The sequence below is a fragment of the Streptopelia decaocto genome, assembly GCF_964273445.1.
Source record: "Streptopelia decaocto genome assembly, chromosome: 1".
In the NCBI taxonomy this organism is placed as follows: Eukaryota; Metazoa; Chordata; class Aves; order Columbiformes; family Columbidae; genus Streptopelia; species Streptopelia decaocto.
Genome location: NC_138663.1, coordinates 167,428,628 through 167,452,567, shown reverse-complemented (window position 1 = coordinate 167,452,567; position 23,940 = coordinate 167,428,628). Strand labels below are relative to the sequence as shown.

Below are 23,940 nucleotides of genomic sequence, written 5' to 3'. Positions count from 1 at the left end.
CTGTGCAGGATGATCTGCTCCATAACCCTGCCAGGCACCGAGGTCAGGCTGACAGGCCTGTAGTTGCCAGGGTCAGCTTTGCAGCCCTTTTTGTGGACTGGGGTAACATTGGCCAATTTCCAATCACATGGGTCCTCCCCAGTGAGCCAGGACTGTTGGAAGATGATGGAGAGCAGCTTGGCAAGTTCTTCTGCTAGCTCCCTCATCACCCTAGGATGTATCATCCCGTCTGGTCCCATAGACTTGTGAGGATCCAGATGGCTCAGTAAATCACCAACTATTTCCTCCTGGAATACAAGGGGCCTATTTGGCTTCCTATCTCTGTCAACCACCTCCAGAGATGAGTTGTCCTGAGGGCCACCTGTCTTACTGGTAAAAACTGAGGTCTTTTATCCATTGCTTATTAAGTTCTTTTTGTGTTTCATTTCCATTTCAGTGGAGATTCAAGATTCTCACTCTGTGTTTTTCCATTGCAGAATTGTAGCAACCATTAAACACAGGTGTTTAAAAAAATGTATTTTTTTAAAAAAGACAATCTTGTCTTGTTAATCGCTTCAAACATCCCGAGAGTGTTTAACACAGCTTTAGTCAATCTTTCATTAATGATTATACGTAGAAGGCAAAAATATGTATTTCTATCAAATGCTTTTATATGGAGTTCACTTGTACGCAAGTACAGTGATTCCTTTCATATGTGATTATACAGAAAGTAACAGTGTGTGGCATGGTGGGCCACATTCATGAGTTCAGTAACAAGTATTACCACCAAAATAAGCAGAGTAATCAGAAAGCCATATTTCCAGCAATTCATAAATTGTAGAAATAATGAATTTATGTTTTACTTTGCACAGGTGTATCAGAATTAGTGTTGGATATATTTGAGGAGAAGCTTTTGAGGTGATAGTAACAAGGGCTATGTAAGAACTTGGAGATCTTAAAACATCTGTAGTGAGGTTGTCCGCTACCAGTGAATAGCTACTAGTATGTAGGGGCACAGAGCATACTGTAGAAACTTTCATATAAGCATTTATTTTTGGTATGCCATCAACTGCTGAGTTAGGTTGAAGAAAACATCTCAGCTCTGTATTTGTATGTATATGGGTGAGAGAGGCAATTTCTGGGGGTCAGAAACAAGCAACTAGAATATTTTTCTGACATATTTAAGTAAATAGTATATTCTTGGCTCTTTAGCATTTCATTTTCTATGAAGTACAGTTCACTGACTATTAGTTCTGTACAGGGTTTTCCTATATTGCACAGGGTAATTCACTATAATCACTCCTGCCAGATAGTAGCAAATTCAGACAATGCTGTAAACATGTTTGTGTTGTGCTCCTTATTAATGATGTTCCTATTTGACCCGAGATGTGTTGACAGTTTTCATTACAAAAGACTGTGAAAGAATAACACGTTAGTTACCTGTGCTTAGACTATCTCTTGTAACAAGGACAATTTTTCTGTGTCTGTCAACATTTGGCGACTGTGAAGAGGGAAAAAAAAGAAAGACAGATTTTTTTTCAAATTACATAAAAAATGTGAGTAAATTACATAAAGTATAAAAATTATATACCAGGTCTCTTAAATGAACATTTCTTGATAAATCTTTTATTATTCTAGAGCTGTAAAGAGCACAAAACTGAGAGAACATGTAGGTGCATTTTGAGGCATTGGACAATTATATGTTCCCATTGCATGAGAAAGAGAAATCTGATCTATGAAGAGAGACTGGAACAGCCACTAGAAACAGCTTAGAGAATTATCTTAGGTTGAACTAAAGTTTAGATCACCAAAATCAGAAGGCATGATTCCCTCACCAGGTATGTCTCTGACTTTTCCATTGTGATGTCATTTTTACTTGCTCTCACTTGTTAGTGAGACCTTAAGGAGACCTGTTTTCGAGGACACTTGTGTCACTCAAAAAATGTTGGAAGCAGGGATACTAAACAGAACTATTCATAATTCAGTAGTTGTAACTGCAGCCAGATCTTGCTTTTGGCTACAATGACAAGTTTGTTTTTATGGTAAAGTGAAGTGGTTTTACACACTTTCTAAATTGCTTCTGATAGAACAAATTAATGCAGTCATTTTTGATGATACATTTTTGCGTTTCAAATGAAGGCACTTCCTAGTGACAGCGACCTTCTGCTTCCCAGTTCTGATAAACTCTGCATTCAGTGTAATGCTGGTTTACAGCTTTTCTGCACATTGATACAAATGATTTGCTGTTGCAGAGCTTATGTGAAGAGATCCAGGCCCATCATTCCTAACTGAAGAGTTAATACAGTGTTTTCAGGGTCACACATATCCTCCAAGCAAAACTGAATGAGTTGTTGTCCCTTTTTTCAGTGATCTTTCCCAGTCCACCTTGTATAAAACATTCTGATCAACAGCTTCTTCCTCTGTATGTAACTCCAAAATCCTCTGGGCTAAGCATTACCCTGGTTTTGGCACAGTATAAATTGTCTTTCACAGTTGACTGCAGACCTCTTCTCTTGACTCATCCTCGGCTGTTACTGATGAAAGGTTTGAATGAGGGCTCCTGGCACTGATTAGTGAGCATAGCGGTGTGAAAGGAAATGCACCCTGCTTCAGAATAAATGCTGCTCTTTTCTCAAAGAACTTCTTTATTCATTCTCAGTTATTAGTGACAATGTCTGACATAGGGATGGTAAAGCAGCCATGGATGGCAGACCAAAACTCAGCCAGGTCCATGATGTTAAGTTCTATCCAGTGAGATGCCTGACATGCTCAAAGCCAATTCTTTTTGGTTCAGATTTGGAAGGCCCAGTTGGCAATCAGTTGTTTTTGTATTCCTCTGTATTGACACGACTAGGTCAGAAATGGCCTTAATGTTTTAGCCAGACTTAGTTAGTGTGTCAGAAAAAGAAGCTGTCAGTCAGAATGCTTTGTAGGACATCAACTGGAAGATATCACTGAAAAAAGGACAACAGATGCAACTTGTTTGGTATCACATTCAGAAATATTATATGTATCTTACAATATCATCCATCCAGAAATAGAGTCATCTCAGGAGCTTTTTTAATCCTGTTCAGGACTTTTAATCAGAAAACAGATGGAGTTCTATTAAAAATACTGTGTATGACTCCATGAATAGATCTGCCTCTGGATTGCTGATGATGATGTTGATGATGACAGAGTGAGTAAATCTGAAACCTCACTGAGTATCTGGGATTTGACATGAAGTGCCCCACTGATTGAAGACGTTACAGCAAGTCTTCTGAAATTTGTGTGGACCTTCAGTTTTCTGGTCCATAAAACACCACCTGCAACATTGATGCCTAAGTATTATATGAACTGTTTGTGTATCAGCAAAGAGGGATGACAACATTCTAGGTAACAAGGCAAGAAAGCCTTCAGGAATTAAGGAACAACTGGGGCTAGATATGGGCTCAGTAAGACTTTTACAGGTTAAGTAAGCATTCACTGAATGACTAGGGAGTTGTGGTCTCATACTCTCCTGCCTGATACTCGAGGTTCAAGAGAACAGCTGGGGTCTGTTTAAAATTTTGTTTCTCGCTCTCCCACACATGTCCAGGATTAACTTCAGGTTGTCTTCAGCATAAGGACAGTCATAAAAATGTGATCAAACTTTAAAAAATATATTCTTGTTGATTGTTTTCTTCATTGCCTTCAGAATTTACAAATACAAACTTTAAGAAGGTTTTCATTGCTTCCATCAAACAACTAATGACATCATTAAAGCCCTTTTGTAGGGATGGTTCCATGGTTCCTGTTTCTATGCCATATGAAGCTTTATCTGAATGCTTTCAAGATTAAAAAAGAAAAACAAACAAACAAACAAAAAAAGTATTAGCTGTGCCTGAATGTCTGGGTGGGATTAATTTGTGTTTTCCTTTTTGATGGTGGTCTGAATTGTCATCAGTTAAACCAGAATTACAGCATTATTCTCCACTGAAATAAGTGAGATTCACAAACGAATCTCACAGAGCAGAAGGACTGAAAAGTATTAGATCTTTAACTCAGATGAACTGAGCTAGACATCAAGTGCAGACTTAAAGCAAAATGTAGACAACTCAATTTGTCAAAGTTTTTCATCTAGAGCATAAAAGGAAAAAAAAAATCATACTATGTGATTACATAATACATTCATTTTTATACCTTACTTACTCAACATGTCTTTGGGTCTTTTGTACATTAAACCAAGGAAGGCATTAGATACTTAACATTAACAAAATGAGATAATGCAGAAAATAATTGTTCTGTAAATGAAGGAACATTTGCTGATATTGATCCAGGGTCGGAAATATTAAGCTTTTGAAATTTAGTTAATTTCTGAAGAAGTTGTCACACAAGCGCTAAGTAATTTCCCCTTTTGTTTGTGTCTGAGAAGAATGGGGGTCCAAGATATGGCAGAGTAGGAATGTCTTGTTAAACTAAGCCATAAATTTTGCATGCAGACTGCCTTGACAGCTTTTTTTAAACCTACTTTACTTATTTTCTTTGCAAGCCTTTTATTCCACTGGACTTCATTAGTTGTCAAATTTATAATCCTATTTTACACAAGCAGTTTGAGGCAAAATAGTAGACGGCAGCAGCAAAATTCATGGTTAACAAGTTTATAGCATGAGGCTTGCAGTGGCCCAATTGCACGTCATTTAGAGTGGCATTTTCTTGTAAATTCCTGGTGCTATTTTAAGCCTTTTTCTGCAAGGGGATGTGAGAGGCAGAATAGAGGTGGTTACTTATGAAGAAAAAAGTAAATTCGTCAATAGAATTGTCTTCCATACTTCAGTGTTGATACCAAGCAGATCTAGGTCTTAATCTAAGTCTTAATGCTTTTATTTTCCAACAAATACATTCATTTTTTCAATACTTGATGCTTTTGTACAAAATGTGGTACAAAATCCTCTGTACTTTTATTTTTACACAGAATACAAAAACTCCTAAAAATTCCAGTCATGTCCTATGGCTTTATTAAAATATGTCATCTTATTGAATTCATGAGCAAACTATATATTCTGCTCCTGACAGGCTGTCTGACCTACCTCGTCCTCATTCATTTCAAAAACTCTTACCCTAGGCAGAATGTTCACAGTGATGCAATGACTGTCTCTGAAAATACTATGCTTGGAGGTGGCATCCTTTGGAATGACCTATGAAAAATGTCAGCATCTATTACAAGCCACCTACTACGTTTGGAAGATATTTCCCCAAGTTTGTCTGAACAGCTTTGTGTAGAAGTTTTTATGCTGCTGTTTTCCATCAGCAGCTATATTTTTAAAAATTCTTGACAAATTTTAGAAGAAAGAATTCAGTTCAACCAGCCTTGGACACTGAAACAGTTTATTTTTTCAAATGATAGTTATACCTGTAACTAGAAAGGTTTCTCCACAACAGACTTTCATTGCATTTGGTAATCTGATATTCAAGGAGCCTCATTAATGTATTAATAGATAGGTTAGTCTCTTCCCCACTTTAAACCCTGACATGTCTGTTAGAAATATTAGAAAAAGTATGAATTATGGTGCTGATTTTTAGCATGCTAACAACTTGAACAAAACCTAACCTGAATTTCTGTTGAGGCCCTGTATTGCACATCCATTCTATTGCACATCCATTCTATTGCACATCCATTCTTAATTGTGAGACTGGGTTATGTGATGATAACCCTGCTACCCACTGTGTGCTATTGCTCAAGTAAACGTAGCTTTGCTAAAAACGATTGAAAAAAATCAGCAAAAGTATGCCCTGAACCCAATCAGATAATTTCTGACTTCTCCATTAAGTCCTGCATCTTGCCCTACTTTACATTTTATCCTTTTACACATAACAGTGCTCAGACTTTAGTTTTGTTTGCTGATAACCTGAACTATGCTTGAACCAGTAGCTTGAAGCTCCGTCTCCTATGACCCCTCCTTTGCACCAGCCAGCCACCTCAAGGCAAAGAACTTGCAAGACACCAGCCCTGATTAGTTGCTGCACTCATGTCAAGCAGATGTTTCATGAGGATGAAAGTTAGAGAAGTGTTACCAGGGCAATAAATAACCTTATAAGGGTTATGTTTTATCGAAATTTTGTTCCATAGGAACCATAAAGTGCAGCTGAATGGGTCAGTCAGCATGTATTTTTGCGCTGAAATCTGCAGGTACAACTGTTTCTGTTCACTTATTAGGACACTTCAGTGTTGGCATTCTATAAATCAGGCTGTTATTGACAAGGATCGCACACACAGCCTAGAATTTTATTACATTGGTTACTGTCCCTTTGGACAACAACCAAAATCTTCCTCGCAAGCCAGTCAGTGCATTGGGATACTCAAAGCACTGAAAATAATGCATGAAGAAGTAAAAGATGCTTTTGGCTGCAAAGTCACAATGATTTAAAGTCTACAGAAGTGAACTAACTCAGCTATCCCTCGAGTTGCACCAAAGATTAATACGGGCCAGTAAACACATTTCTGAAGGAATGATTCTTAAATTATTGGAAGTTTGTAAATATTTTTTTTTGTTGCTTCCAAATAGACAGCAGTTAAACTTCTCATTTTTTTTTTTGTTTCAAAACTCTGTGCAAAGTCAACTGAGCAATATAAGGTAAAGAAAATCTGAAGGTACGTGGGAAGAGTGTTAAAATACATGTGAAAACTTAAAAATATTGTGTTCTAAAGCCAGAATCTTTCCTGGTAATCTCGAGGGAGTTTCTTCCTTTCCTATATAAGTGATATAACTTCCAAGTGTTTTACAATTTCTTTATTATTATTAATCCAATTGTGTACCATTTGATACAAAACCACTAGGACAGGTTAACATTTCTTACAAAGGCTAACACAAATAGTTCTAGTATTTGAGCATTGTGGTGGGAGCATATTTTATCTGCATTGTGTTTGATTATCTTTATAGGAAGGTGTCTTCAATTATTTGGTATCATTCTGAAAGAAGAGTCTCCAGTAATTTTAAAAAATATGAAATGGAAAATGATAAAAAAGTCAATACGGTATTTTATATCTATACCATGCGTAAAATTTTCAATCATATCTGTTTTACTGAGTTAAGTGTCATGAAAAGCATATTGGAATTTTGTTCTCCAAATGCTTATATTCCTTTGAAAATCAGTGTACTGGCCTGCAGAGCACAGCTTTGCCACTGTCACAACCTTTCTGTTGCTTCACTCTGAGAAAGTCAGCAGGAGTAAGCAGAAAGGCTACAGATAACCCTGCTGAGTAAACCACATATGACTGCAGCCAGAATAAACAGGAGTCCCAAATCTGCTTTCTATGATTTGGGTAAATATGCAATGCTAAGGCTGATACGTATGTGAGGGTTGCATAGCACATAAAGATCATAACTGAGGTAGATGCAATTGCAAAGCTTCAGTAGGCTTTATAGAAGACTTGGGATGCATATTTTAAATACCTGTAAGAACATAAAGGAATGGAAGATGCAAAAGACAGGAATAATTATGTATATTTTACTCAAGTCAGACACATGCCAGATGGAGGTTTTTTCTTAATAAAAACTGCAAAAATGTAAGTTAATAAAGTAACTATCTGAGGTCTTATCAGACTTACTATCATTTTAGTGTTGCTACCGAGGAAGCAATTAGCCATTGAATTGGTAAAGGAAAGGGTATTTTTGGATAATCACAAGGCTCCAGCTTCTAGAGGAAAACTCTAAAAAGTGTGAAATCTGTGGTAATATAAAGAGAATTTGCAGAAGTATATAGTATGTAGATTTATTAATGACTGGTATGGAATTCTAGCTAAATGGCAGTAGAGTCTCTTTGCATTGAGCTGTTTTTTTTAGTTCCTAAACAAACAGAGATATTGATAATCTTATCAAAGGGAGCTCCGAAGCCAACAAACACAACCAAAAATAAATCTGAAAAGGTTGTCTTTATCATTCACTGAGATGTTGTTTCATGACAGAACTGTTCAGAATGAAATCTCAGAAATGAGATGTAGGGAACGCTGTTGACTACCAGGTTATAGAACAGGTCCTACAGCGGGGGCACTGTCATGGGCATCCTTCTTTTCCCATTGCTTTCTTTTTAGGAGGCAATTTTTCAATTTCTTCTGGTGAGTTAAGGTTACTAGATGGTAACTTTTTTAGGTAAAGTTGCATAAGTTTTTAGTAGAGGAGTTTGCAGTTGGAAAGTGCTTTTCACATAAATGTTTCTATAAAACATTTACACCAGTGACATCCTTTGCACCCCATGTTCTGACTTCATACTACTAAATGTTCTGTTCAAAGTATAAAAGGCATTGATTTATATTTCTGTTTTTCATAGTTATGTTACATGATTATATATTACAAGTTTAATGCTGCTATATTGAAAAAAGTAAATTAATTAACCAACAATATCTAGTTCAAGGAATATTTTTTTTTCCTTACTTGAGATAATAACAGTAAATCACATCCTACCTCTTTTATGGAAGTTCAAGAATCAGTGGATATGATTAGTTCTCAGCATTCCTCAGTTTAAACATGAAATTTCTTGAGAGAAGAAAATCTACTTGGGAAGGAGCTGGTCTAGATAGCCTACCTAATAGATTTTTTGACTGATTTAGCCAGAAAGACTCAGTCCATGATTATTTTTTAGGTAAGAAATTATTCATATCAAGAATATTTGACTGATTGTATTGTCTCATAAAGATTTTTGTTACATTGTATGTTAGAGGTCAGGCACTCTTTGAAGTTGTCTATGATGCATGTTCAGGAGGAATTATCATTTTTGACATAAGTATTAGGTATTAATAGTTGCTTCCAAAACATTATTTGGTCCTATTATTCCCGGAAAAATGTGTGCTTATGTGCATATGGGAGGCATATGAATGTGTCTATGAATTACTAAAATGATATATGCTTTGTACTTTTCATCAGTTTAATTTTGCCTTTCATAAAGAATGTGTCAACTGTAATTTCTTTTTAAGTAAGTATTTAATTTTGCTAATTGACAGCTGGCTATATAATTGTGATTTGATCTGTTTTTTGTTCTGTCTTTAAAGGAGCCAAGAATTTGATAACCTCATCAAAGTGAAACCAAGTTCTTTGCCAATTGACAAGGAGTAAGTCTTCAAAGCTTCTCAGACCCTGCTTTTCTAAGGCAGTGAGTAGTTTGTAACTATGAGAATGTCAGGAAAGGTAGTGTTACAAATCAGTAAAATGTTTATAGATTAATAAGTAGCATTCCTTATACAGAATGATAAATACAAACACACAGACTAATTAACTGGTATGTGCACTACCAGCTAAACAAGTAATATCTATGGCAAGCTTCCATACTTGCCTTATATTCTTTCTCAATAAAACTCCTAAAGAAATGTTTCAATATAGTTAGAGAAGGGGCACTAAACAAAATATTGTAGAACTCAGATGATAAGTGTTGCCCCAACAGAGTGTAACAAAGCATTTCAGTCAGCAAGGTCAGTGATCCATAAAGAGCAGCTAGAACTTATATTTTTGAACAGCCTTTCAGTTTAGTGTGTTTCAGGCCAAGTTTCTTGTGGTCTGTAAACATCCCTTCAGCATACAGAAAGGGAAGAACTGCCAGAGTACAGTGCTAGAAAGAACTATATAATATTTGTGACACCTAACACCAAAATACTAGAAATAACTTCAAGAATTATGTTCTACACAATAGCAGCACATAAATGTTGCCAACATGTGATCATCTATTTTACAGTAGACAGTCTCACATACATGCATACGTACATACATATATATATGTACACTTAGCACCAACCTGTAAGTTGAGTACGATTATTTTTTCTCAAATTTTAGTTCACAGAGAACTTTGCCTTTCTAGTGGAAAACTGTAAACATATTTTCTTACTATAACATAAGTGTTTGCAAATTTTGAACATGAACTTATCTAACAATTTACTTTTTTTCATTTTAAATGTAAGCATAAATATATATCTTTCTTAGTGCATTTCACTTCTTCCCACATATGAGGTATATTTTAATGGTTGTATTTGTTTGTTGTTTCAGAGGAAAAGAGCTTGAGGATTTTACTGAGAAAAATACTGCTTGTCAGAAAAATGAGAGGCAAGACTGCCATTATCTTTCGTTTATATACTTATAAACTGTTTGTGGTTGGTTTTATATTAGTATTAATAGGCTCTTTTCTGTTAAAATCATTAGAAGAATAAAAATTGATGGTTTTATGTTATTTAAACCATAGCACTTTAACTTTGTAAAATTCTTTATTAAATACAGGCTAGTAAATATAAATAGTTAAGTGTGGAAGAAATGCAGATAGTACTTGACTTTATCATACTGGAACCCTAAATGCTCAGTGCACGCCCATCAAAGTTCCCTAAATTAATGTGAAATGCTCCATCAAACTAAAAACTGTGCTTTATATACAAAAGAGGAATATCATAAATAAATGAATAACAAAAATCCTCTTTTTTGTTAGTAACATTATTCACTTTCAAATGATAGTCAGTGTGTCCCTTTTTTAATCTTAAACAGTTCTTCAATGGATAATAATATGATTTTTATTTACAGTCACACTGGAGAGTAACTGAAAAATGTTGAAGTTTGAACTGATAACACTTTATAACTAACTAAACACCTATGATATGAAAAAATTGCGATGCATATTCAGTATAATCAGGATTCTTCCTGTGAAATGCATATAATTTTTTCTTCTTTAAAATAAATAATTAAACCTTCTTAATATGTTTAGGTTGAATGAAATAATTTGGTTAATTATGAGGTCTCTCTCACTTCCACAGAGATGAGGACCTTGGTGATCACTCCAAAGTCAAGTCTGTTGATGATCAAAGTAAAAAGCGGTGAGACATCCTTCATGGTTCTCTATAAAATTTAAAGGGCCATTATAAAGAGTTGTAGCTGTTTAGTGTGGTACCAGAAAAAATGAATTCCTAGTACAGGCAAGCAGAATTTGCATAACTTCCCTAAGATATCTGTATTATTTCTAAAATGTGCCTGATTAATCAAATACAACAATATAGCTGCATGTATTTTGATAATAAGCAATGACTCAATATATAGTTTCTTGTAGTGAATAAAAACACCTGGTGGCAAGATCATAATTAAGTATTTTTATGCTTATCTAGGTGTTCTGTGAACTCAGCTGTCAGTAGCTCAAATAAATACAAGTAAATGCATTCATAGTTTAAAAGTTTCACTGCTACGGGGTTTCATTATTTGCAAAAACTAAGATCCATTTCGGTCAATTAAAGTGAAGTTAGTATACGTTTTTAGGTAGCATTCTGATGGCATCTTTTTGAGTCTTCCATTTAGTTGCATATCTAAATGAAGAGGAAGAATTTAACTATCTGTATACACAAGTAGTTTTGCTGTTTTCAATACATTTTTATTCTAGCAGTCCCACTTGACAGTCTGAGCAGAGAAGCATATACTGAATATCTATGGTGAATGAATTTCTCTTTTAGTTCTGAAAGGAGGTCCGCCAGATTAGGAGTCGAGCACAATAGTGGGTGCTGCTTTGTGCAGCATGCTGTGCATATCAAACAGTGACCAGCACTGAGCAGGGCTCGTTTAGTTAAGCTTCAGACATTGGCAAGCTCACCAAAATAAAGCTGCAGTCCAAACAGCCACAGTTAAGGCTTATAATCATCAAGTTTTTCTAGAATATAACCTTTGGCAGGACAAAACAAGACCAGCCTTTGCCTGAGCTGCTTTGTAAAATCATCAAAAACATTACTAGCACTTATTCCTTAAATCCTATAATTTGTCTGACAAGGTTTATTTTTATGTTTGGTTGCATGTCTTGTTTGTGGCAGGGAAAACTGCAGGAGACAAGGTTTCTTTTGCTTGAATCATAATCCTGCTTTTTGAAATAAGGGTCTATATATCTGTTTAGCTGGTCATTTCTAATAAAAATATAACTGTAGTATATACAAAAAAAGAGAAAATTTGGAACTAAAACACAGTAAAAACAAGAATAAAACATTATAGAATACTGCCAAGAAAATGCAGAATTCTAGTTACCACTGAGACATTACTGCACACTTGAAAAGCTCAGTGGGCACTTTGAGACAACTGGAGTTCAATTAAAGTTAGGTGAAGTTTCTGATATGAATATATCTACCAGCATAAATTAGACAACTTAAAATTATAAGTCAGTGATTCTATTACTTTCCACAAGCAACAATTTAACAACAGTAAAAGAAAGATAATTTTATTTAATGTACTGTTTCTAGCCCAAGCTTTTACATTTATGGCTGTAAGTAAGTGTAACTGAAAGCTGTGTAGTTGAAAATGATTTCTAAAAAGTGTTTGTTCCCTTGTTGTGTTGGTTTGGTTTCTTGATTTTTTTTTCTTTTTTTTTTTTTTAGGGTAACTGAGAAGGCGTATGAAAATCCTCCAAGGGCTCCAAATAAGCTCCCAGAAACAAACTACTTCAGTGACAGTGAAAGAAAGACCAGGTAACTAATTGAGAACTATAACTACTAAAGTGTATTTTCTTGCAAAAAATTAGGAGAAACCATCTTTATGCAAGAAATTTCAGGGATGTTTGGAAACCTCATACTGACATCTGGGATTATGCCAGCCCCTTTCCAAATTCTGCTTCCTGAATCCCACCAAAGAAGCCCACAAAACACAGCTCTAGTGCACAGACTGAGGAGCACAAGGCATACCTGGCATAACTCTAGAGATTTAGCTGAGGCATGAAACTTAGGAGAGTAGTTAAGCCAAAATTCTTATATAATCAATAGAGGAAAGACATTTCCTGCACATTAGAGATGCCATGATCTCAGGGAGCTTATTTGTTTCCAAGGCTGTAAGGAAAACATTATGCTCTTCACTCAGGTGCTTTAAGTTTCTAAAGCTATATGGGATGAACTCATGTCAGGTCTTATCCCAATCATTGAAACTGTAGCATGGGTTTCAGACTTTTTGACCATATACAAACTATTTTTAAAACCATTTGTCTTGCAATACTCTTGCTCTAGCTGGATTCTGTCTCTACAAGCACATGTATTGCAAATCTGAGTGAAAAATGTGGTATGATAGTAAATAAAGAAATATGATAATAAAAAACATTATATAATTCTTGAGTAGAAGATCTTTTTGGATTAGGAAAATGTCTCTTCAGTACCAACCCACTTATCTATATGGATTTAAGTATTAATGTAGACAGGACTGTTTATAGACATGGTTCTATATGTGAGGTATGTTGCCATGTAATGGTCATGAATGACAGATTCAAGGCTGATGACTTGGAAGGGAGAGGAGAAATCTATTAAGTCTTACTAATAAGGAAAACAGCAGTCACAGTGTGGTACTTTATGGGAACTATGGCAAATGTCCCAGTCCCTAAGCTTATGCACGCCTGAGCCTTGTTGTGAGTATTACTGGGGACAGGGTCTTTGATCTCTCATTTTCTTACATTTGCTGTAAGAGTTGGAGTGTGGTTGAAATTTGCATATCCTTCAACTTCTACGTGGTCTTGAAGGCCAAGCCCATAAATTGGCTAAGGATAAAAAAAAAAAGCTAAACAGCATATGTTTTTAAGACTCAAAAACGAATATTCAACACAAATAAATTAGCATTTTGCAGACATGAAGCTTCTGAGTTGTAATATTCTGATTATCTTTGAAAATTAAAATAGAGAACAGTAATGGCAGGGTAAAGAATGTACTCCAATATGCAGTGTTAACTTAGCCTTTGAAAAAATGTATAGCCCTTACTTGAAGAAGTAATCCTGATTTTACTCATGAAAGTTTACTAAATGAATGGTCTTTGCAGGTTACTCTTTATGCAATAGGTTCTACAGAGTATTTCTTGTTGAGTAGTTTGCTGTATAAACAAGTCACACCATAGCAAGTAAAGGAGTGAGTGATATGAACTGAAAGAATGGATTTGACCAGACAGGCAGTTCTCAGGCTCCATCGTGGCTCAGTTTCAACTTAGCATCTTGTCAAGCTGTCACCCTGTGCATTTATTTGAAAAGGTTCTGAGTTTCCTCACACTTTCAGTTGACAAGTCTAGAAACTGATGCTTAGGAAATATTTTTGCTGTAGCTTCATAGCTTTTTATTTTATACAGTACATTTTTTTGTTAAGATATGGTTACATATATTTGTGTGTGTTTCAAGAATAATACTCTAGACAGTTATTAAAATCCAAGGGACACTGTTCTTTACACTGGGACACTAAGAAAGTATTTTTCTCTACACAACTATTTATAAGATAAACAGTGTAATTTTCAGGTGTGTTACATCCAAATACCCATATTATGTTGAGTGTGCAATACACAGTACTCAATTTGCCCTGATCTCAACCCTGTTTTAACTAAATAATTTGAAATGTCAGCTTCTCTAGCTTCTGCAGCTAAATACGAGTTAAAGAGAAGATTTGGCAAAAATAAGCTTAATAACAAAAGGAAGCACAGGCAGGCCCATACTTTATAGGAGTAAAGAGGTGATATTCCTATACTACTTTTCTACTACAGCAAGAAAATTTAGACACTTGCATCATCAATATACTCCACCTTGTGACATGTTGTGCACATGTCAGCTTGACTGGGGCAAAAATAGCCAGAAAACTCTTTCAAGATGCAATCGCTTAGCTTCAGCTTGCTTTCCTACTTAGTAAGCATACTTTCATCTTGCCTGTAATGTAAATGGAGCATTGAGTGTTCATTTGAGGAGATATTTCTCTGTGTTGAGCAAAACCAGGTTTTTTTCACATTACTATTACATAACAAGCATATCGTTGTGTTCTACGAAACCAAAATAAAACATTTATCATTTAAACTTCTCAGTAACTGTACCATTTTGTTACATTTCTGGCATTGACCAGCAATCAAATAAGACATATAAACATTATAAAAGACAGGTAAGCATTAAAGTTTATCTGGGCTGTGTAACACCTCACACATACATTACCACTCTGTTTCACTTTCCCTGAAAAAAAGACATGTTCTGAAAATACACAACTGAGAAAAATTGTTCCTAGCATTGCTAAACATTATTCAAAAGTGATATGAAATGTAATAATTACTGTATACCTTATGAATTTCTTGAGGAATGAGATAATTACATCAGTTCAGAAATGTTCAAAACATGTATGGCAAGATGACTTTTTCAGCTGTCACATACATGCTGATCCCTTCCATGCAAACAAAACTGACAGTTAAGCAACTAGAACTGAGACTCTTACAAAAAAAAAAAAAAAGATTTAACTTCCCTGATAGTTAAATTCACTATATTTCTTCTGACTCTGATACAAAGAACAATACAGCTACCGTAGTGAATAAAAATCACTCATTGAGCAGCCTGTATTATAAAGACCCTCATTCTCCTTCTACAGACATGTTGTAATTTTGTTTGGCTGTTTGACAGCTCTTTGAGGACTAATGAAAGACTAGGGAAAAAAGGAAAAAATGCAGTATGTCATCATTTCCTGATATGTATCATTTAGACTGGGCTATCAGCACAGGTAAACCCAATATCAACATGTATATTTTGCTCAGTGGGCTTGTGGATTTAATTTTGAAATGTTGATGAATCATTCAACAACAGAATACAGTCCAAGGACACTATATTTCTACATATTTCTAATTTATTCTTTTTTTTTTTATTATTATTTTATATCTTTTTCTTGATGGGTGTGAAAATAAAAAAAAAAAGAACTCAGTAAGTACGATGACTTTTTACAAGCATGTTACATTAGTGTAATTTGCATATTATCATCAGTGTAGTGAAACCTTTACAAATAAAACGTACTGTTTAGTGATTGCTATGCACTCACTGCTTCACAGCAAACCATCATACGGTGCCTATGAAGAAAATATAACAGGAAATACTATCAAAACTGTTTACTCTACTTCTGATCGGTAAGTACACATGAATAACATTGTAGAGTGTCAAAGGACACAGACATTTCACATAAGCGTTCAAGTGTTCAGACAAATAGAGAGCAGTGGAAGTCACCATTAGGCTCGTCAGACAGCTTTTCACACAGAGTTCCCTTTCAGTGGGTTCTTGCCATCAAATCATTACCACAGTTCAGCAGCCCATTCTTATGTAAAGCTTGTCACAGCTGACATTTTAAAATATCTATAGAAACAATAGCCAATGCCTTAAGTAACAGAGTTGGCTTGGTGATTCTGTAGGTTTCTACCCAGGGCAGCTGCTTACTCTGCAAAATTTCCTTCCTTTGTGAGAATGGTGTTTGTAATGACCAATTTCACATACAGATGTGGAGGAACAGGTTCACATAACAATGCTGTTAAAAACTCTGTTTTCACGCCAGTTAAGATATTCCCAAATACAATAAAGATATTTGCTCAGTATCTTCCGTATCTTACCACATGGGGGAAAAAAATAAATATGCCCACTATTTTCAGTTCAGATAATTTGGACTTTCCCACTACTTGGAAATACTGAATCAGAAAAAAAATTGTAACCTTTCCAACAAAAGTACAATGAACTCTGGGAATTATTAAAAAAATAATGCAGTGCTTTATCATTGAGTGCAAAGGAATAAGGCCAGTTGATTTTGTAGTGCAAAACCAACACCAACAGTTGTATCTAGAGAAAGTATAGACTGATGTCATGTAAGAATCCAAAAACTATGGAGAAAATTTTTTAAAATATTATTGTTATGAATACTGTTCTATACATATGTTCACTATAACTGCCATGAAGGTAAGATTTCTGTCTGCAGTGCAGAAAATTAAAAATGTTTTCAGGCACTTCCACAACACATAGGAGAAATCTGCATCAGACTGATCAAATGATGGCAGTTTAAATCAACTACCGATTTACTTTTGTGATTTAAACATTACATTTGTTACCCTGCACTTTATCCACATTTAGTAGAAATCATTCAGTTCAGAAAAGATGACCATTCTTTCTATCAAGATATTTTTGCTACTTGACAATTATGCTCAGCAATTTGCCCATTGCAGGAGCATGTCTATTTTGTCTGTCAACTGGAATGGAGGGAATATACATGTGACATTTTTCCATTTATGGCCGTTGTACAGTATACAAATGTCTTTTCCACGTAATGCACTAAGCTTATCAGTTTTTACCTTGAGATTTCAGTGGTAGCCCTTTTTCTGACAGCTGATGTTATGTTATATACACAGGAGTATAATTGGAAAAGATATATGTACATACTGCAGGAAGCCCTTGGGCATAGATGCCAAAATGATCTTAGATGCCTTGCAAATTTGCTGTCATTCGACTTGCTTCAAGGTAAGAAAATTTCACCTGCTACTAAGAAAAATACCTTGGATGTAATACCTGCATTACATTACACATATAATAACAAAATATTAGGCCTCAGGCCTTCTCTACCTGCGAGAAGAGGAAGGCTTGCACACCGGAGGAGAAGTTTAATGTAGGAAATTCTCTTGACCCTGTGCAATTCCTTCCTTTTTCCTTCCATCTCCCTCTCCCCCTTTTCCTCTACTCTCCATCTCCCTGTTTCTCCTTCTCTTTGTTCTCTTGCAACCACAAGGAGGAAAAGGACGCAGTGGAAGATATCCTGAATGCCCTACATATTTTTAAGCCTTCAGTTATAGACGCTTTCAGTCTGATGTAGTGAACTATGTCCTACTTACACTTTCTTCATATTGGAAAAATTTATTCTGCTTCTTTTCTTATGAAGTTTTGTAAATGTTCTTCATAAAGTGACATCTAAAATCACAGAAGCCACACTTAAGAGGTATTAAAAGTAAACAATAGAGGTGAAATAATTTTACTCACTGTGATCAAAGAACTGATTAAAATTTGGGTCCTATAGATAGTTTCTGCTATAGGATAAAATGGTGTTGAAATTGGATATGTCTTTACTTCAATCTTATTTATCAAAAATTATGTAAGTTTTTTTCATGTTTCCAATAAGAAGGTACAGAATAATTTTTTTGCTTGTCATTTCAAAGGCTAAACCTCAGCCTAAAATTCACTCTTAAACTCTTCTCAGAGTACACCTACCAGTGCTCAGCCCTATAGTCTGCTATCTTTCTGCATCATTTGGCTTAATTCTGCTTGCATCCCCACACAGAGTTTGTTGTTCTAACAATACTCTGCAAAACCACTGCATTAGCACAGCTCATTTTTCTGCTCAGTCTTGTGTAGCTTTTGCTTCTGCTTCTGCAGCAGTTCTTTTACCTGGTTATTGCCTGAAATGTAACCCAAACCAGAATATAGTGCTAAGTTTGTGTTTAACATGTATGATGTTACATATGCTTTTTGTCTCATATGGACTTTCTGAACTCTGTGAGCACTAGAAATGCAATTTCTTCTGTGGAAATTACTCCGTAATACTTCCTTAAATCTATTATTGCAAGTACATACAAACTCTAGTTTGTTTCCGTTCTTTTTAGGTGGATCTACCCACATAAAGAGGAATGGGCTTCTTATGCAGCTAGGAGTGTTAACATATTGGTAGTGGCTGAATTATCTATTAAATACTTAAGCTTATTTTTAAATTAGATTATTTTTGTTTCCTATTCCCAAGTGGGGACCTGTCTGGCCAGCAAAATTCAGCTCAAGTTTTGTGTAACTACACACTTATGAAAGCTTTGGCAAAAAATTAAACAACTAATTTAAGTCTCTGGTTCATGCTTGTAGTTATGTATTTAGCTAAGTAGTGCAATTTCTCATCATTAATATTCATTTAACTCCTTACAAATACCCTGTATCCATTAGAGATTTGCATCTAGTTGTCAGCAGTATAAGGTCTTTGGTTCCTTGTGAAGGTATACGCCAAAAGTTCAGTAAGTAAATAATGTAAACTGTAGGGGTTTTTTCTCTGTATGAAAACACTAGATAATTTTGGTGGTCAAAGCTTTGAAAACATGCCTATCCTTTAGCTGATTTTTACACAGAAATCTAAAATGAGTGAAGAAAGCAGACTGCTTTAATAGTACCTTAATACTAACAGCTTATGTAGGAAAGATATAGAAAAAACTTTTCTGTAAAAGTGGAAAAAGAAAAGTTCTGTAGTACTCTAACATGTTGTACTAATCAATACTGAGCACTCAATTTCATATTAGCTCTAATGATGCAACATAAAGTAACTGTATATTGTCTGGATCTAAGAATTCACAGTACCTTTAAAACTATGGTGCTGACATCACACAATTTCTTTATTCATTTAGCTGCAAATGGATGTTCTGGGTAATTTTTAATTTTAATCAAGATTTTCAGTTCAAACTGATCTGAATAGACAGCCATTGTGAAAATTATGGAGAGGTTTACAGCCCTTCTGGAACGGCTGTCCATTTGGTTACTGAATCACACTAATGCTGATTTTCACTTACCAGAGGATAAAATATTCAAAGAAACCAGAATTTGACAATTTTTTAATTAAGGTTGCAGAAAAAGGGATGATCCGGGTGTCAAGATTCCGGTTTATAGGTCGAACTACTTTGCTCCTTGATTCACTATAGGCTTTTCTTGTGATCTTGGGAAGTCAGCTTCTGTGTGTATCTGTGTATCGATGCTTCTCTATCTCAAAAGTTAGCTTTTTGAGAAATTTGGGAAAGCAGTGCCCAGATTCTGCAATAATGGGAGACACGTTTAATGGTTAAGACAAGGTATCGCAAAACATTTTAAAATAAGCAGGTTTAGATTCTTTAAGATCTTCTCTGAGTTGGATGATTAAGGCTCATCAGGATTTCTTTACTCAACGAAGAAACAAGAAGATCTCAAAAGGGTGATTCACTTCATTTTAGAACAAATTTCCAAGCTAAGACAGAGAAATTTCCCTTCGGAAATGTCTGGGGGAGGGAAGAGGTCAGTGAGTATAAAGAGAATGCAGGCAACCAGTAGAGACTTAGGTATCAGATTTTCAGATGTCTCAAGGTAAGATATTCAGATATCTAATCTAATGTTTACAAAAACTACTCTTTCAGAGTTCAGATTTGATGATACTGCAGTACTCATAACCCGTTCTGGTCTGGGGTTGCTTACTCCCTAAAAGACAGTATGCTGGGAATTAAAGGAGGATTTCATTTTAATTTTTCTTATCACTTTTATTTGTGTGTTGAAGTGTGAAGTATGCAAAAGACCACTGGAAGATCTGAAAGCAGGAGACAGCATTTGGATTTACAGACAAACTGTGCATTGTGAGCCTTGCTATTCCAAAGTTAGAGGTAAGATGCAAGATGTATTATATTGATCATTAAAAAAAAAATACGTAGAGAACGTTGTTCAGATAACTTCAACATCTACAACACAGATATTGCTTTTGCTTGTTTCTGTGTAGTTAAACCTTTTCAAAGTATTTCATTCAGTAAGACTGGGTTGCTTAGGATGATATTTAAGCCCAGGCTCCCAGGCTCCAGACACGATAATTGTGCTGTACCTGTGAGGGAGATGCTTTAAGGTCTCATGGTAATTTGTAGAGTCCTACCTGTGCAGTCAGTGGAGACATCTACAGTGAGGCAATGGCATCTTGCCCTAAAAGTTGCAAGAATAAATTGCAAGGCTATCTGAAAATTAGGTTGTTTTATGGAAATTAATAAACCAGAGTTCAGGTGTATTTCCATAATGTAGTCATTGTGACCAATAAAGATGCAAAATCTATTAAATCATAATGAAAATATTATTCTGCTAGTGCCATTCTTACCTTTGTGAGTAGTATACCTAGTTAGTAAACAAATATGCAAGGCAGTGAAGAATGAAGCTTTTATTATTTTTTCTAGAAGTTGCTAGATTTTAACTCTTCTCTGTTCTCAGCAACTATTACCTCATAATACTATAAATCAGTACCTGTGTACCAAATAAATACAAATTGAAACATAAATGAAAGGTTCTTATAAGTGAACTTCTTCCAAGATAAGATCATGTTAACTAAAATGATATTAATCAATTTGTGTTATTATGCCATTGCAAAATTTGGTGGAAGAGTGAATTTTACAATTAATTAGATTCTAAAATTAATTAGGCATTGTGACAGTGATCAAACAATAGAAAGACATATTGAGGTTCTGTATACTAAGCATTATAAATGGACATATCCTATTTCAGCACATGGCAAGATGGGACAGTCAGACTTCAGTAGATTTTCTAAAGATTTAATTGATCTAAATTTTCCTTGTGTGACATGTAGAGAATACTGACTTGCTTGGCATTTCTGATCAATCTTTTCTATCTTGCAGAAAAATGGATCTACTAATTTTGACATACAGAAAGCATGATAAAGAAGTTCCACTAGTTTTTAGTTAAGTGTATTGGCCTGTTAATTCAAACCACTATGGAAAATAATTTTTTATTACTAGGAACAAAGACTGTAAATGCAGTGCCCAAATGACAATGTAGATGCCTTTTCATACACACATTCCAGGAAGCAAACCAAGACATTGTTCAGCGTATTCATGAGATCTGTGAAACTGCTAAACTGTATGTAAAGCTAACGATCATTTATTGAAATTTTCTAAATAGCAGGACATACCTACACATAAGTTTTGATAGGGCTGTATTCTCATTACTGAAAACACATCTCCTCATATATAAAGATCTGTTATCTTTATATAGCATGAATGGGATTAATCTCATCAAAGATTAGTCATTTTGAAGTCAGCTATTCAGTTTAAACTACATCCAGAGTGAGGTGTGTTCACTTTGTACTTCTGAGGAGAAACATCAATCTCCTGAGAAGGATTCTCCACAAGTAACTCAAAACAAACCATCAAATGAACAAAGCATCTTTGGAAAAAGCATCTCTATTACTGCAGAAGAATTCTAGACAAAAATTGTTAGAGGTTTTTAATTAGAAGTATCTCACTCCATGTTTGTAATTCTGGTAACTATTGTATTATCATTTTTAAGAAGTGTACTCTTAATTGTTGCCATGAAATTATGAAATACATACTTTGCATGACATTGTGTTGCTGTATTTATCTTTCTTACTTTATTAAGTCGACTATATAAACACTTCAGATGGATTAATCTCACTTAAATTTAAACATCTACAACATAGACATCTACTTTTCAGTTACTTAATCTAATCTGTCTTTATAGTCATATAGAGAAGTAAACATTTTCAGGCACTGATTCAATTGATCAGATTGCAAACATGTATTTTACCGTGCTCTGAATGTATGCTGTATTTTCCAAGATTTGTAAAGGAACTTGGATTGAATAGTTCAGTTTTCTAGAAATCTACATTAGGCCAGATAAAATCCTTCCTTTGAGATTACAGTGAAAGCTTTTGTTTTGTTTTGTTTTGAACAATGTGTGTTAAAGTATAGAAACTGAAAGAAGAATTCATGCTTTGTTGTGTTTCCTCAACAGTTACCTGCCCTGTTTGCCTAAAATAATATATAGTTCAGTAGTTTGCTGGACAAAGGTGTTGACTACAGGTCTCTGCTATGACATGTTTTACATTATGGTTATTCAGAATGGATTTTTGTCCCTTCACCTCTCAGCCAAAAAAGACTTATTGGGTATGATCACGGCAGGGCTGGAGTGCTCAGAGGCTGCTGGACCTGAGCAAGACCTTAGAAGGGTGAAAAGTGCCAAAGTCGTAGATTAATATTAGACTGCTGAATGGCTGTCCTAGACAAACTTTCTCTCTTTGTCTTTACATTCAGTAGTGGAGACAGGACACATGGATGTCTGTGTAATTTAAACCGTTGGGCCTGCAGCTGAATAATGATGTAATCTGTCTTGCCTGGCTTAAAGGATGTTCAGACTAATATGCAAAGGGGCTGTGAAACAGTAGATTGTTTTGTTATTTTTATGACAATTTCTTATGACTTAGTGGCGGTAGCTTTAATAAACCTGTTATTATAAATATTTTCCGATGTGTGTCTATTGCTATTGACATATTCTAGTTAAACTATATTTGTTATTAACCTGTGCTTCATGAGGAAACTTGCACAGACTTGCACAACAGGTGGAGAAAATTAGGGGTGAAGTTTTGATGTTGGTGTTACAAATTTGGTGTTGTTCAGAGTCTGACAGTTATTGCTAAGGCTCAGTTACAATGGAAGATGTTAGATATTCATTTGAGCCAGTATATTAGAAGCCAGGACTTCCCAGTGTTTGAGGAGATGTGAGATTTTAGTTCACTCCATTAGAGACCAGAAGCAAACTCTGGATCCAAATATCTTCTACTTAAATGTTCACTGACAGAGAACTAGCAATAAGAAACAATAAATAATAATTCTGTGCTCATTAATTCATCCTTGCTGAACAGCCCTAGTAATTTTGCCATGTGTTTTTTTGTTATTTTTTATTATATGTTGTAAGTTTGCTGAAAAGAAACACCGGTTTTGTGATGCTTGATATTTACCATATAAAAGCCTGGATGGCAGTACTCATTAAAATAAAAATCATATTAACATCTCAATACCAATGTCTCAAAACTTAATTGTTTTTTGTCCTTTTTGCATATCATTAGCATGTGGTGTTTTATTTCTTTTTGACTAGTGCTTCCGTGAAACAATCCAAATGAGCAGTTTGCTGGCAGCTGTTTTAATGAACACGTTATCTTCAATAATACATTAAATTAGACTGAAAAGCTGTATTGAGAGATGATGTACTAAATTATGTGGGGTTTTGTGATTCATCAGGCCCATTTTCTTGGTGTGTAATGGACACTTTATTTTACAAAGCTGGGGCATAGCTCTACATGGGAGAGAGTCAAGCAATAAGAGGAAAGGAGTGAAAGAATGCATATAATATATATTGATGCATTTAAATATGTAGATGGCTTCAAAGCTACTGATATCAACAAGAACATGAAATGTTACAAGAACTGTTTTGCTATATTAATATATTCTGTTGTATCTTGTGTAGGTTCTTACAGAATGCTCAATCTGAGCATCCCCTCCCTAGCAGTGCTTAATGCATGATGACGAACATCTGCAACATTGTCCTCTTATCCTCTTCCTCAGTGAGTGTGACAGGACATGCTCTCCATTACTTCATAAAGGCTCCTTAGCCTAGGAGCTTAGGCTAGGTGAAGTTAGCTAGGCTTATAAAGAACTGGTCAAT

The 23,940-nt window shown here is 35.1% G+C and overlaps 1 protein-coding gene across 1 annotated transcript in view; it reads left to right on the top strand.

Annotated features, from left to right (window-relative positions):
• The window catches only part of SCEL (sciellin), a 52,793-nt gene extending 29,506 nt beyond the window's left edge, over positions 1-23,287 (top strand). Inside the window, exons 12-19 of the mRNA XM_082043179.1 lie at positions 8,984-9,043; positions 9,969-10,025; positions 10,721-10,780; positions 12,311-12,400; positions 15,741-15,815; positions 17,076-17,184; positions 19,988-20,090; positions 21,099-23,287. Coding sequence (XP_081899305.1) covers positions 8,984-9,043; positions 9,969-10,025; positions 10,721-10,780; positions 12,311-12,400; positions 15,741-15,815; positions 17,076-17,184; positions 19,988-20,090; positions 21,099-21,115 — 571 coding nt within the window. The 3' untranslated portion in view covers positions 21,116-23,287. The remainder of the gene's footprint in view (positions 1-8,983; positions 9,044-9,968; positions 10,026-10,720; positions 10,781-12,310; positions 12,401-15,740; positions 15,816-17,075; positions 17,185-19,987; positions 20,091-21,098) is intronic.
• Positions 23,288-23,940: the final 653 nt, after the last annotated feature.